The sequence below is a fragment of the Mus caroli genome, unplaced genomic scaffold, assembly GCF_978045245.1.
Source record: "Mus caroli unplaced genomic scaffold, Mus_caroli_1 scaffold_7, whole genome shotgun sequence".
NCBI classification, from domain to species: Eukaryota; Metazoa; Chordata; class Mammalia; order Rodentia; family Muridae; genus Mus; species Mus caroli.
This window is the reverse complement of record NW_028227262.1, coordinates 137,628,919-137,641,390: the sequence shown is the minus strand read 5'-3', so window position 1 is coordinate 137,641,390 and position 12,472 is coordinate 137,628,919. Positions and strand designations below refer to the sequence as shown.

Genomic DNA, 12,472 nt, shown 5'->3' with positions numbered 1-12,472 from the left:
TTCATTTTACTTGGTTTCCTATTAATTTTAAAGTTCTATTGACAGACTGTCTTTGGTGTTATTATGCTCTGAAAAGTAATTTGTAATGTGTTCTAAAAAAAGACAAAAGAAATCTCTTTAAGCATTGAGATTTAATAGGAAATATGTATATTAGCTACTCTTCATAATACAGATACCTTTTCATGGGCCATCTAGAAAAATTTTGTAATAGACTGTCTAAATACTTGTTCATGTCCATTGTCCTATGTAGGCTAGAGTAGAAATTATGGGCATTCATGTCTTTTGCTTCATTGTAATACCAGCTTGATTTAAGATCAAGAGAGAGAAAAAGCTATAAAACTTGGACAGTTCCTTTTGTATTTTGTTCTTCATTCATGAATCCAAGGAAAAGGATGAGTAGTGTATAGACTGGCTGAAAACATTTTGAAACTGATTTATCACATGAGTTTAACTAGACAGTCCTCTATTGTTGTGAGTTACTATTTCTACATGCAAAGTGATTTCATGTGTGGAAATTGCTGTGCATGAAATAAAAACTAAATGTTTACTTCACTTCCTAAATGACTTTTTTTTAACAAAGTAAAGCAAGGCATATACCTTAAAGAGAGACTGAATGACCATCCTGGAAACAAGAAGAGCCTGAGTTGTCCTCCTTTTATCACTGTTGTAGGCTATTCTTTTGTGTATTTCCAGTGCAATATGGCTATGATTCATGGGTCTTCTTTCTACTTAATAACCATTATGACACACTGGATCGTGGTTCTCAACCTTCCAAATGCTGCCACTCTTTAATACAATTCCTCACGTTGTGGGGACCCCTAGCCATAAAAATTATTTTCATGGCTACTTTATAACTTTAGTTTTGCTAACTGCTAAGCTGGAGTGTAAATTTCTATGTTTTCTAATGACCGTAGGTGATTCCTGTAAAGGGGCTGTTTGATCTCAGAGGGGTCATAACCTACCAGCTGAGAGCCACTGCAGTAGAAGGATGGGAACATTAGATTCCTTAAAGGTCACCACTTTCCTCTTCTAGACTTGCTGTATTTGAAATATCCAGTCCTTTGAAAGCATTTCTTGATTTGCAAATGAGAAGAACAATTTGTCATCCGTAGGAAACATTCAGACCCTTTAATTTTTCTTGTAGCAAATGTTACTTGAGCAAAGACAGAACACTAAACCTGCTTTAAGTATTTCACATTCACCTGCATCTAAGTTCCAGATAATCTGTAATGTTCTTTACCTACGAGACCCTTAACCATGGTTCTGAGTTGAAGGAATAGAAATAACATACTGCAGATAATTTTAAAATATATTTTACGAATGAGGAAAAGGTACTACACAGAAAAAGTACTTTAAAATTATTCTATTAATTTAGAATCCATTGTCACATAAGAGTTTTTCAAGAATATATTACTACTTGGTTGTTGCCTGATTATCAACAATATATGAATTTAATCGAGTGCATTGATAGTTTCCATTCTAGAATGACAGTCTGCTGCTGTCTTTTGATGGGTTTGTGATACTTGTTTTCTGCTCCTTTTCCCAACCAACATCTGTCATCATAGCTCCAAGCAAAATATATGGTAAAGTAACAAGGAAGATTTTCTTGCTGTTTTGATTTCCCAATTTAATTAATAAGTTCTAAAATATGTGAACAAAAAGTGCTCAAAGGAACAAAATTGTGTTAGCAATAATTTTCAGTGACTTTGACACATATTTTAATAAGGACTTAAATTGGTGTCCTCATAAATAACTGAGGAAAATTATACATTTGTGTGCCAGTCACACAGAAATGGCAGTTGAGATCTTCGCTGCACATGCTAGGAAGGTCAGTACAAAGCAAGCAGCCAGCTGTTGGCTTATCAAAGGTAAACTCCTGTAGAGAAAGGCAGCATTTAAGACATCAGTGCATGAAGAGAAGACGCTGCACAGATTACATTGAGAAAGCTGCTGCTGGTCGAGATGCTATCTTTATACTGAACTCCACAGGAAGCATATGGGAGGTTAGATTAAAAAGTTCTATCACGAAAATTTCAGAACCGTGGGTTTTTTTGTACAACAAAAATGATAAAAACTTTAAACCTTTTCTGAATACTTCTATAGAATGATTAAGTCTTAGTCTTTTAAAACTTGGTACATCACAAAACCAGAACCTTTTAAACTAGGATAAAGCAAAAGTTGTCAGTATAGTCCCAAGTTTCATAGAGATTTGGCATCTCATTTTTATCCTTTTTCTTATATAAGTGATACAAATCTGGTATTTACATTCCACATAGCTATTCAACATTTTCTTTGTCTGCAAGCAAACAGATATGTAATAAATAGCTCAGTGTTAAAAGAAATTAAAACCAACTAATATTTTTTCAGTATGCTTAGAGTGAACATTTTTAAAGTGTTATGGCCTTGTGCAGACTTTACACAATGTAGTTGTATGTGGGTTTGTAAATTTTAGTTCATAGGCTACATAGGGAATAGAGGCTCTCAATGAAAACATGACATCTTTGAATTATTATAACTTTGTACCTTTTCTCAGCCACCAACAAAAGTTAAACTTTCTACCAAAACTGTTTTAAAATATACGCTTAGGGATATCCAACAGCCTTGGGGGGAAAGTAGCAGTAAAGAACAATTAACCTAATTACTGCAGAATAACTTCATAGTTCTTAAATTAGAATCCTTAATTCTAAAAGTACTCACAGTAATGAATGTGCATATCTTTCCTTGAATGTGAAAGTGATGTTTTGTTACCCTTGAATAGAAGTCTTATGCAAATATTTAAGAATAACAGATAAGACCAAAGTGCAGTGAATCTTAAGTGAAAAGCAATTATGGTTCTGAATCTACATTTTGACTAGGCTTCTTGAAAAGTAATGCTCACTGCAGTCATGCTTTCTGTGATTAATTATCTGCTATCATTCTCTAGCTATGCTGGATTTTTTAGTTAGGAGTCTTGAGGATTTTTTAAAAAACATCTAATCATAGAATGCTTTCAGAACTATTTTAAGGTGGAACATATTTTATGTTTGGATTTTATGTTAGAATTTCAGGAATGCATTTGATAGCAGAATTATGTCTCTTCTCTTATAGATGGGTCCACATCGTTTGTGCCCTATATGTTCCTGGAGTAGCTTTTGGAGATATTGATAAATTACGACCAGTAACACTAACAGAAATGAACTATTCTAAATATGGTGCCAAGGTAAGGTGAACTTTATGATGAACTACAATTCAGGGATTTTTTTGTTTGTTTGTTGTTTACATAGACTTTTAAGCTTATGATACTACAGAAGTCTTGATTAGTAAGCATGCTCTTTGAGGAGCTCTTAGCACGAGGCCATTTATTATTGTGTTATTAATTTGTTGTGTTTTGCTTTTGTGTTTTTGAGGTAATGTCTCACTGTAGCTCAGGTCAGCCTCAGGCATGAGGTGGTCAGCTTGCCTCTTCCTCAGTTCAGAGATTATAGAAAGGGGTCGCCATGCTTGATTTGATTCATATAGTGATAGTTGTTTCTCCAGAGGCTAACTTATTCATTAGTCTAATTTCATATAACCTATGCTGTAGAAAGGAATATTAGTTGATACTGTTTCTCTTCTCTAGGACCCAGAGAAAACCTTGTTATACTCAGTTGGATCAAATGAAATCTTACAACTTTCATTTTAAAATGGATTTTATTAAGATTAAGAAAAAGAATATAATATCCACTCTTTATTTTGAGCAAATGTGTCAGTCCATTACCACTTCAACATTTTTCCATTTTTTATTAGATATTTATTTACTTTACATTTCAAATGCTATCCCGAAAGTCCCCTATACCCTCTCCCCTTAACTTTTTTAATGTAACAAGAAAAATGATCACATTTCAACATAGTAAAATGATTAAATACATATATATATATATTTACATATATATATTTATATATATGTATATATAGTATTTAGAAGACTAAGTGCCTAGCTCCTAAGTCCTCATATAGTATTATTTGTTATTATTGCTGGTATATCAGTTTAATTTAGATTGATTAGAACTATTTTTATTGTAAAGCCTGGCTTACTTGCAGTTATTTGCATTTATGCTGTGTGTTAAAATGCTTGAGCATTTTAAATATTTTTTGGATTCTTTATGAAAGGATAATATTGTTTCAGAAATACTTTTGCTATGAGAGATTTCCTGTGACTTTTGCAGGAGTGTAGCTTTTGTGAAGATCCTCGCTTTGCTAGAACTGGAGTCTGCATTAGCTGTGATGCAGGCATGTGTAGAGCCTATTTCCATGTCACCTGTGCCCAAAAGGAAGGCCTGCTATCAGAGGCGGCAGCAGAAGAGGTACGTTTGTTTCCTCACTAACCACTGGGTGCTGCTAACTGTGTTCAGAAGGCTTCTCATGTCTGCTGTGTCCTGTACCAGTCATAAAGCATGAGGGAAAGTTCTCACCAGACCACTGATTTATACTTTTGAATAGTAATGCCTGAATCTGGTCAGTCTTTAGACTAGTTATAGAACACTGGAAAGCATATCAAAAGTGTTCTAGTGAGTTCTGACAGATAAACCATACTGCAAGGTGTCTTGAAGTGTTCATATTTGGTGTATTTTATAGGAAGAATTAAACTTTCTTAAGGCAATATTGTAGTCTTTGGGTTTAGTTTTAGCTCCATACCATTTTTTTCCAGGCTTACTAACTTTAGATTAAGTAATTATTTGATTACAAAGTGTATTTTTGGAACTCCTTAAAAATTTAAATTATTTCTAGGACCCACTGTTTCAAATAATTTTTATACCAATATAAAATATGCATTTCTAAGTTCTAATCTTTGGAAGTTTCTAGAGATTACATACAGCATAAGAGTGTAACCTTAACTATGTTAATAGTTTTGATGATCCTTGTTTTATGTTTTTTTAAATATGAGATCATTTATTTTTACTTTTATGTGTTTTTTATTAGATATTTTCTTTGTATACATTTCAAATTTTAATGCTATCCCGAAAGTTCCCTATATCCTCCCCGCACACTGCTCCCCTACCCACCCACTCCTGCTTCTTGACCCTGGCATTCCCCTGTACTGGAGCATATAAAGTTTGTAATACCAAGGGGGCTCTCTTCCCAGTGATAGCTGACTAGGCCATCTTCTGCTACATATGTAGCTAGAGACAGGAACTCTAGAGGTACTGGTTAGTTCATACTGTTATTCCACCTATAGGGTTGCAGACCCCTTCAGCTCCTTGGGTGCTTTCTCTAGCTTCTCCATTGGGGCCCCTGTGTTCTATCTTATAGATGACTGTGAGCATCCACTTTTGTATTTGCCAGGCACTGGCATAGCTTCATACGGAACAGCTATACCAGGGTCCCTTCATCAAAATCTTGCTGGCATATGCAATAGTGTCTGGGTTTGGTGGCTGATTATGAGATGGATGCCCGGGTGAGGTAGTTTCTGGATAGTCCTTCATTTCCTCTTAGCTCCATACTTTGTCTCTGTAACTCCTTTCATGGTTATTTTGTTTCCTATTCTAAGGAGGAACAAAGGATCTACCCATTGGTCTTCCTTCTTCTTGATTTTCTTGTGTTTTGCAAATTGTATCTTGGGTGTTCTATGTCTCTGGGCTGTCAGTGAGTGCATATCTCCTGACTTTTGTGATTGGGTTACCACACTAAGGATGATATCCTCCAGATACATCCATTTGTCCAAGAATTTCATAAATTCATTGTTTTAAATTGCTGACTAGTACTCCATTGTGTAAATGTACCACATTTTCTGTATCCATTCTTCTGTTGAGGGACATCTGGATTCTTTCCAGCTTCTGGCTATTATAAATAAGGCTGCTATGAACTAGTTGAGCATGTGTTCTTATTACCAGTTGGAACTTCTTCTGGGTATACGCCCAGAAGAGGTATTGCTGGATTTTCCGGTAGTATTATGTCCAATTTTCTGAGGAACCTCCAGACTGACTTCCAGAGTGGTTGTACCAGCTTGCAATCCCACCATCAATGGAGGAGTGTTCCTCTTTCTCCACATCCTCGCCAGCATCTGCTGTCACCTGAATTTTGATCTTAGCCATTCTGACTGGTGTGAGGTGGAATCTCAAGGTTGTTTTGATTTGCATTTCCCTGATGATTAAGGATGTTGAACATTTTTTCAGGTGCTTCTCAGCCATTCTATATTCCTCAGGTGAGAATTCTTTGTTTAGCTCTGTACCCATTTTTAATGGGGTTATTTGAATTTCTGGAATCCAGCTTCTTGAGCTCTTCGTATATATTGGATATTAGTCCCTTATATGATTTAGGATTGGTAAAAATCCTTTTGCAATCTGTTGGTGGCCTTTTTGTCTTATTGATAGTGTCTTTTGCCTTACAGAAGCTTTGCAATTTGATGAGGTCCCATTTGTCAATTCTTGATCTTACAGCATAAGCCATTGCTGTTCTGTTTAGGAATTTTTTCCCCTGTGCCCATATCTTTGAGGCTTTTCCCCACTTCCCCCTCTATTCATTTCAGTGTCTCTGTTTTTTTTGTGGAGGTCTTTGATCCACTTAGACTTGAGCTTTGTGCAAGGAGATAAGAATGGATCAATTCGCATTCTTCTACATGATAACTGCCAGTTGTGCCAGCACCATTTGTTGAAAATGCTGTCTTTTTTCCACTGGATGGTTTCATCTCCCTTGTCAAAGATCAAGTGACCATAGGTGTGTAGATTCATTTCTGGGTCTTCAGTTCTATTCCATTGATCTACCTGTCTGTCATTGTACCAGTAGTACCATGCATTGTTTATCACAATTGCTCTGTAGTACAGCTTAATGTCAGGCATGGTGATTCCACCAGAGGTTCTTTTATTGTGAGAATAGTTTTTAATATCCTACGTTTTTTACTATTCCAGATGAATTTGCACATTGCCCTTTCTATCTCAGTGAAGAATTGATTTGGAATTTTGATGGGGATTGCATTGAATCTGTAGATTGCTTTTGGCAGGATAGCATTTTGACTATATTAATCCTGCCAATCCATGAACATGAGAGATCTTTCCATTTTCTGAGATCTTCAATTTCTTTCTTCAGAGACTTGAAGTTCTTATAATACAGATCTTTCACTTCTTTAGTTAGGGTCACAGCAAGGTATTTTATATTGTTTGTGACTATTGAGAAGGGTGTTGTTTCCCTAATTTCTTTCTCAGTCTGTTTATCCTTTGTGTAGAGAAAGGCCAATCATTTGATTCAGTTAATTTTATATCCAGCTACTGCACTGAAGCTGTTTATCAGGTTTTTGAGTTCTCTGGTGGAATTTTTGGGGTCACTTATATATACTATCATATCATCTTCAAATAGAGACATTTTGACTTCTTCCTTTCCAATTTGTATCCCCTTGATGTCCTTTTGTTGTCAAATTGCTCTGGCTAGGACTTCATGTACTATATTGAAAGGTAGGGAGAGAGAGTGGGCAGCCTTGTCTAGTCCCTGATTTTAGTTTGATGTGGGCTACTGGTTTGCAGTATATTGCTTTTATTATGTTTAGGTGTGGCCCTTGAATTCCTGATCTTTCCATGACTTTTATCATGAAGGGGTGTTAGATTTTGTTAAATGCTTTCTCAGCATCTAACGAGATGATCATGTGGTTTTTGTCTTTGTCTTTGTTTATAGAGTTCATTACATTGACGGATATCTGTATATTAAGCCATCCCTGCATTCCTGGGATGAAGCCGACTGGTCAGCATGGATGATAGTTTTGATGTGTTCTTGGTTTGCAAGGGTTTTATTGAGTATTTTTGCATCAATTTTCATAAGGGAAATTGGTCTGAAGTTGTCTTTCTTTGTTGGATCTTTGTGTGGTTTAGGTATCAGTGTAATTGTGGCTTCTGTTTCTGTTTTGTGGAATAGTTTGAGAAGAGTTGGAATTAGGTCTTCTTTGAAGGTCTGATAGAACTCTGCACTAAACCCATCTGGTCCTGGGCTTCTTTTGGTTGAGAGACTATTGATGACTGCTTCTATTTCTTTAGGGGAAATGGGACTGTTTACATCATTAATCTGATCCCGATTTAACTTTGATACCTGTTATCTGTCTAGGAAGTTGTCCATTTCATCCAGGTTTTCTAGTTTTGTTGAGTATAGCCTTTTGTAGTAAGGTCTGATGATGCTTTGGATTTCCTCAGGTTCTGTTGTTATGTCTCCTTTTTCATTTTTGATTTTGTTAATTAGGATACTGTACCTGTGCCCTCTAGTGAGTCTGGCTAAGGGTTTATCTAGCTTGTTGATTTTCTCAAAGAGCAGCTCCTGGTTTGGTTGATTCTTTGAATAGTTCTTTTTGTTTCCACTTGGTTGGTTTCAGCCCTGAGTTTGATTATTAACTGCCTTCTACTCCTCTTGGGTGAATTTGCTTTGTTTAGTTCTAGAGCTTTTAGGTGTGTTGTTAGGCTGCTAGTGTACGCTTTCTCGAGTTTCTTTTTGGAGCCATTCAGGGCTTTGAGTTTTCCTCTTAGGACTGCCTTCATTGTGTCCCATAAGTTTGGGTATGTTGTGGCTTCATTTTCATTAAACTCTAAAAAGTCTTCAATTTCTTTCTTTATTTCATCCTTGACCAAGGAATCATTGTATAGAGTGTTGTTCATTTTTCACATGAATGTTGGCTTCCTATTATTTATGTTGTTATTGAAGATCAGCCTTAGTCCGTGGTGATCAGATAGGATGCATGGGATAATTTCAATATTTTTGTATCTGTGGAGGCCTGATTTGTGACCAATTATATGGTCAATTTTGGAGGAGGTACCATGTGGCACTGAGAAGTAGGTATAGCCTTTTAGGATAAAATGTTCTGTAGATATCTATTATATCCACTTGTTTCTTAACTTCTGTTAGTACCCATGTTTGTCTGTTTAGTTACTGTTTCCAGGATCTGTCCATTGGTGAGAGTGGGTTTTTGAAGTCTCCCACTATTATTGTGTATGGTGCAATGTGTACTTTGAGCTTTACTAAAGTTTCTCTAATGAATGTGGCTTCCCTTGTTTTTGGAGCGTATATATTCAGAATTGAGAGTTTATCTTGGTAGATTTTACCTTTGATGTGTATGTAGTGCCCCTCCTTGTCTTTTTTGATAACTTTGGGTTGGAAGTCAATTTTATTCGATATTAGAATGGCTACTCCAGCTTGTTTCTCTGGACCATTTGCTTGGAAAATTGTTTTCCAGCCTTTCACTCTGAGGTAGTGTCTGTCCAAACCCTGAGGTGTGTTTCCTGTAAGCAATAAAATGTTGGTCCTGTTTGTGTAGCCAATCTGTCAGTCTATGTCTTTTTATTGGGGAATTGATTCCATTGATATTAAGAGATATTAAGGAAAAGTAATTGTTGCTTCCTATTATTTTTGTTGTTAGAGTTGGCATTCTGTTCTTGTGGCTGTCTTCTTTTAGGTTTGTTGAAGGATTAGTTTCTTGCTTTTTCTAGGGTGTAGTTTCCATCCTTGTGTTGATGTTTTCCCTTTATTATCTTTGAAGGGCTGGATTCGTGGAAAGATATTGTGTGAATTTGATTTTATCCTGGAATACTTTGGTTTCTCCATCTATGTTAATTGAGTTTTGCTGAGTATAGTAGCCTGGGCTGGCTGGCATTTGTGTTCTCTTAGGATCTACATAACATCTGTCCAGGATCTTCTGGCTTTCATAGTCTCTGGTGAGAAGTCTGGTGTAATTCTAATAGGCCTGCCTTTATATGTTACTTGACCTTTTTCCCTTACTGCTTTTAATATTCTGTCTTTATTTAGTGCATTTGTTGTTCTGATTATTATGTGTCGGGAGGAATTTCTTTTCTCATCCAGTTTATTTGTTGTTCTGTATACTTCTTGTATATTCATGGGCATCTCTTTATTTGGGTTTGGGAAGTTTTCTTCTATAATTTTGTTGAAGATATTTGCTGGCCCTTTAAGTTGAAAATCTTCATTCTCATCTACTCTTATTATCCGTAGGTTTTGTCTCCTCATTGTGTACTAGATTTCCTGGATGTTTTGAGTTAGGATCTTTTTGCATTTTGCATTTTCTTTAATTGTTGTGCCCATATTCTCTATGGAATCTTCTGCACCTGAGATTCTCTCTTCCATCTCTTGTATTCTGTTACTGATGCTTACATCTATGGTTACAGATTTCTTTCCTAGGGTTTCTATCTCCAGTGTTTTCTCACTTTGGATTTTCTTTATTGTTTCTACTTTCCTTTTTAGGTCTTGGATGGTTGTGTTCAATTCCATCACCTGTTTGGTTGTGTTTTCCTGTATTTTTTTAAGGACTTCTACCTCTTTAGTGTGTTCTCTTGTATTTCTTTGAGTTATGATATGAGATAGGATTTTAAATCCCGGTCTAGCTTTTCAAGTGTGTTGGGGTGCCCAGGACTGCCTGAGGTGGGAGTGCTGGGTTCTGATGATGGTGAGTGGTCTTGGTTTATCTTTTTTTTTTTTTTTTTTTTTTTGTTTTGTTTTGTTTTTCGAGACAGGGTTTCTCTGTGTAGCCCTGGCTGTCCTGGAACTCACTTTGTAGACCAGGCTGGCCTCGAACTCAGAAATCCGCCTGCCTCTGCCTCCCGAGTGCTGGGATTAAAGGCGTGCGCCACCACGCCCGGCCTTAGTAAGATTCTTACATTTGCCTTTTGCCATCTGGTAATCTCTGGAGTTTTTTGTTATAGTTGTCTCTAGTTGGAGCTTGTTCCTCTCATGATTCTGTTAGCCTCTATCAGCAGACCTGGGAGTCTAGCTCTCTCCTGAGTTTCAGTGGTCAGAGTACTCTCTGCAGGCACTCTTTCCTCTTGCAGGGAAGGTGCACAGATATCTGGCGTTCAGACCTGCCTCCTGGCTGAAGATGAATGCCTGAAACAGGGTCTATTCCAGAACTGCACAGACTGCTCTCCAAGGGACTCAGGACACAAGATGGCTCTCTCACCTGCTCTGGTGGTCATAGCCCTTCCAGGCAGACATCTCTCCCTTGGCGGGGAAGGTGCCTGGATATCTGGAGCCCGAAACAGGGTCTGTCCCAGAAGCTGTTTTGCTTCTGCCTGTCCCAGAAGCTGTGTAGCTTCTGTAGTCTGCACACTCACCTGTGCCGACTAGTCTCTGAGGGACCCGGGACCCAAGATGGCTCCCTCACCTGCTCTGGCAGAGCCTTCCCAGGAGGACACCTCTCCTCTTGGGAAGGTGCCCAGGTGTCTGAACCCGAAATGGGGTTTGTCCCAGAGGCTGTGTTGCTTCTGCAGTCGGCTTGCTCATCCTTAGCAGTCAGTGAACTGACCTGCGCAGACTCGTCTTTGAGGGATCTGGGACCCAAGATGCCCTTCTTTTATGTTATGAAGGTAGATAAAGTTGCAAAAATATAAACAGCCTTTCTCATAAAATTTGTTGCCTAATGCTATAGTAGTTATTTTGATTAAAAATATGTATTTGCTTAATAAGTTTAAGTTAGGAAGTATTTAAGAGTATTCTAAGTTTTAATTCATGTGATAAATTTCTAAAAGTATGACTCATAAATCTTTTGGCATTCACAATAATTTTTAAAGGATTTTAAGGAGTCTTAAGACCAAGTGTAATTAATTCCTTAAGTGGTTTTTGAGGAGAGATAATTATTCAGTAAACTTTTACTGTTGCATTCATGATGCTTTCTGATAGCATGTAAGCTATTTTGTTTATTTGTTATATAAAATTTTATTTTCTCACTAAAATATTTATTATGCTTTTATCTTAGCTAGGAAATAAGTAATCTAATGAAAAAATTACAAAAATTTCTTGAAGATGTATTTATTTCAGCTTTAATAGATCTTCAATAGAAAGGGTATATTTTGACCTTTATTATTTTGTTCTACCTTTTGATGCTGAGGAATTGTGCTTTGTGTGAATGCTGGATGAACATTGAACATTTTCACAGCTGCTGGCAGACACAGAAGTATGACTGAAGCATAGGCCTAGGTGGATTATCAAAACCAACATGCTAGGTAATAGGTAGATGTGCAGAGAGGCAGTGCGGTAGGTCTAATAGGGCTGCACAGCTCACGGGAAACCAGGGGATCTAAGTTCAGCTCAGTTTTCTATGTCTGGATAACTGAACTTCATTTTCAGGATGTTTCTGTTGTAGAGACTTTCTTTCAGGTTTATGTTTGAGAGATTTTCCTTTTATATTAAGATAGTTTGGGTTACTTTGCATACTCACAATACATGTTCCTTTTGAAGAAGACAAAAAACCTCTTTGTTAGGTAGTTAAGTAAAAAATCTACCAAATAGCAAGGGTACAGTGGGATGCATGATTTGGAGACTGCTTCTCCTTATCAGAAGGCATGAAGATTAATACAAAACCAAATATAATCACTATGCAGTCACTATGTTTAAGAGCTAATTTGGGGAAAATGTATAGCACAACTTGAAATAATAAAGATGTCAAACTTGGAGTTGAAGTTTCTTCCTGCCTTGTTGCTTTTTTTTATCAATTAGGTAGATATGCCTGACCCCACCTGGCCTACTCTAGAGGTTTTGTTTT

The 12,472-nt window shown here is 36.8% G+C and overlaps 1 protein-coding gene across 6 annotated transcripts in view; it reads left to right on the top strand.

Annotated features, from left to right (window-relative positions):
• Positions 1 to 12,472, top strand: part of Phf14 (PHD finger protein 14) — a 169,834-nt gene that overhangs the window by 54,397 nt on the left and 102,965 nt on the right. For all 6 annotated transcript variants that reach the window (XM_029478629.2, XM_085840820.1, XM_021165026.3 and 3 more), the window contains 2 exons: positions 3,088 to 3,199; positions 4,185 to 4,322. In XM_029478629.2, coding sequence (XP_029334489.2) covers positions 3,088 to 3,199; positions 4,185 to 4,322 — 250 coding nt within the window. The remainder of the gene's footprint in view (positions 1 to 3,087; positions 3,200 to 4,184; positions 4,323 to 12,472) is intronic.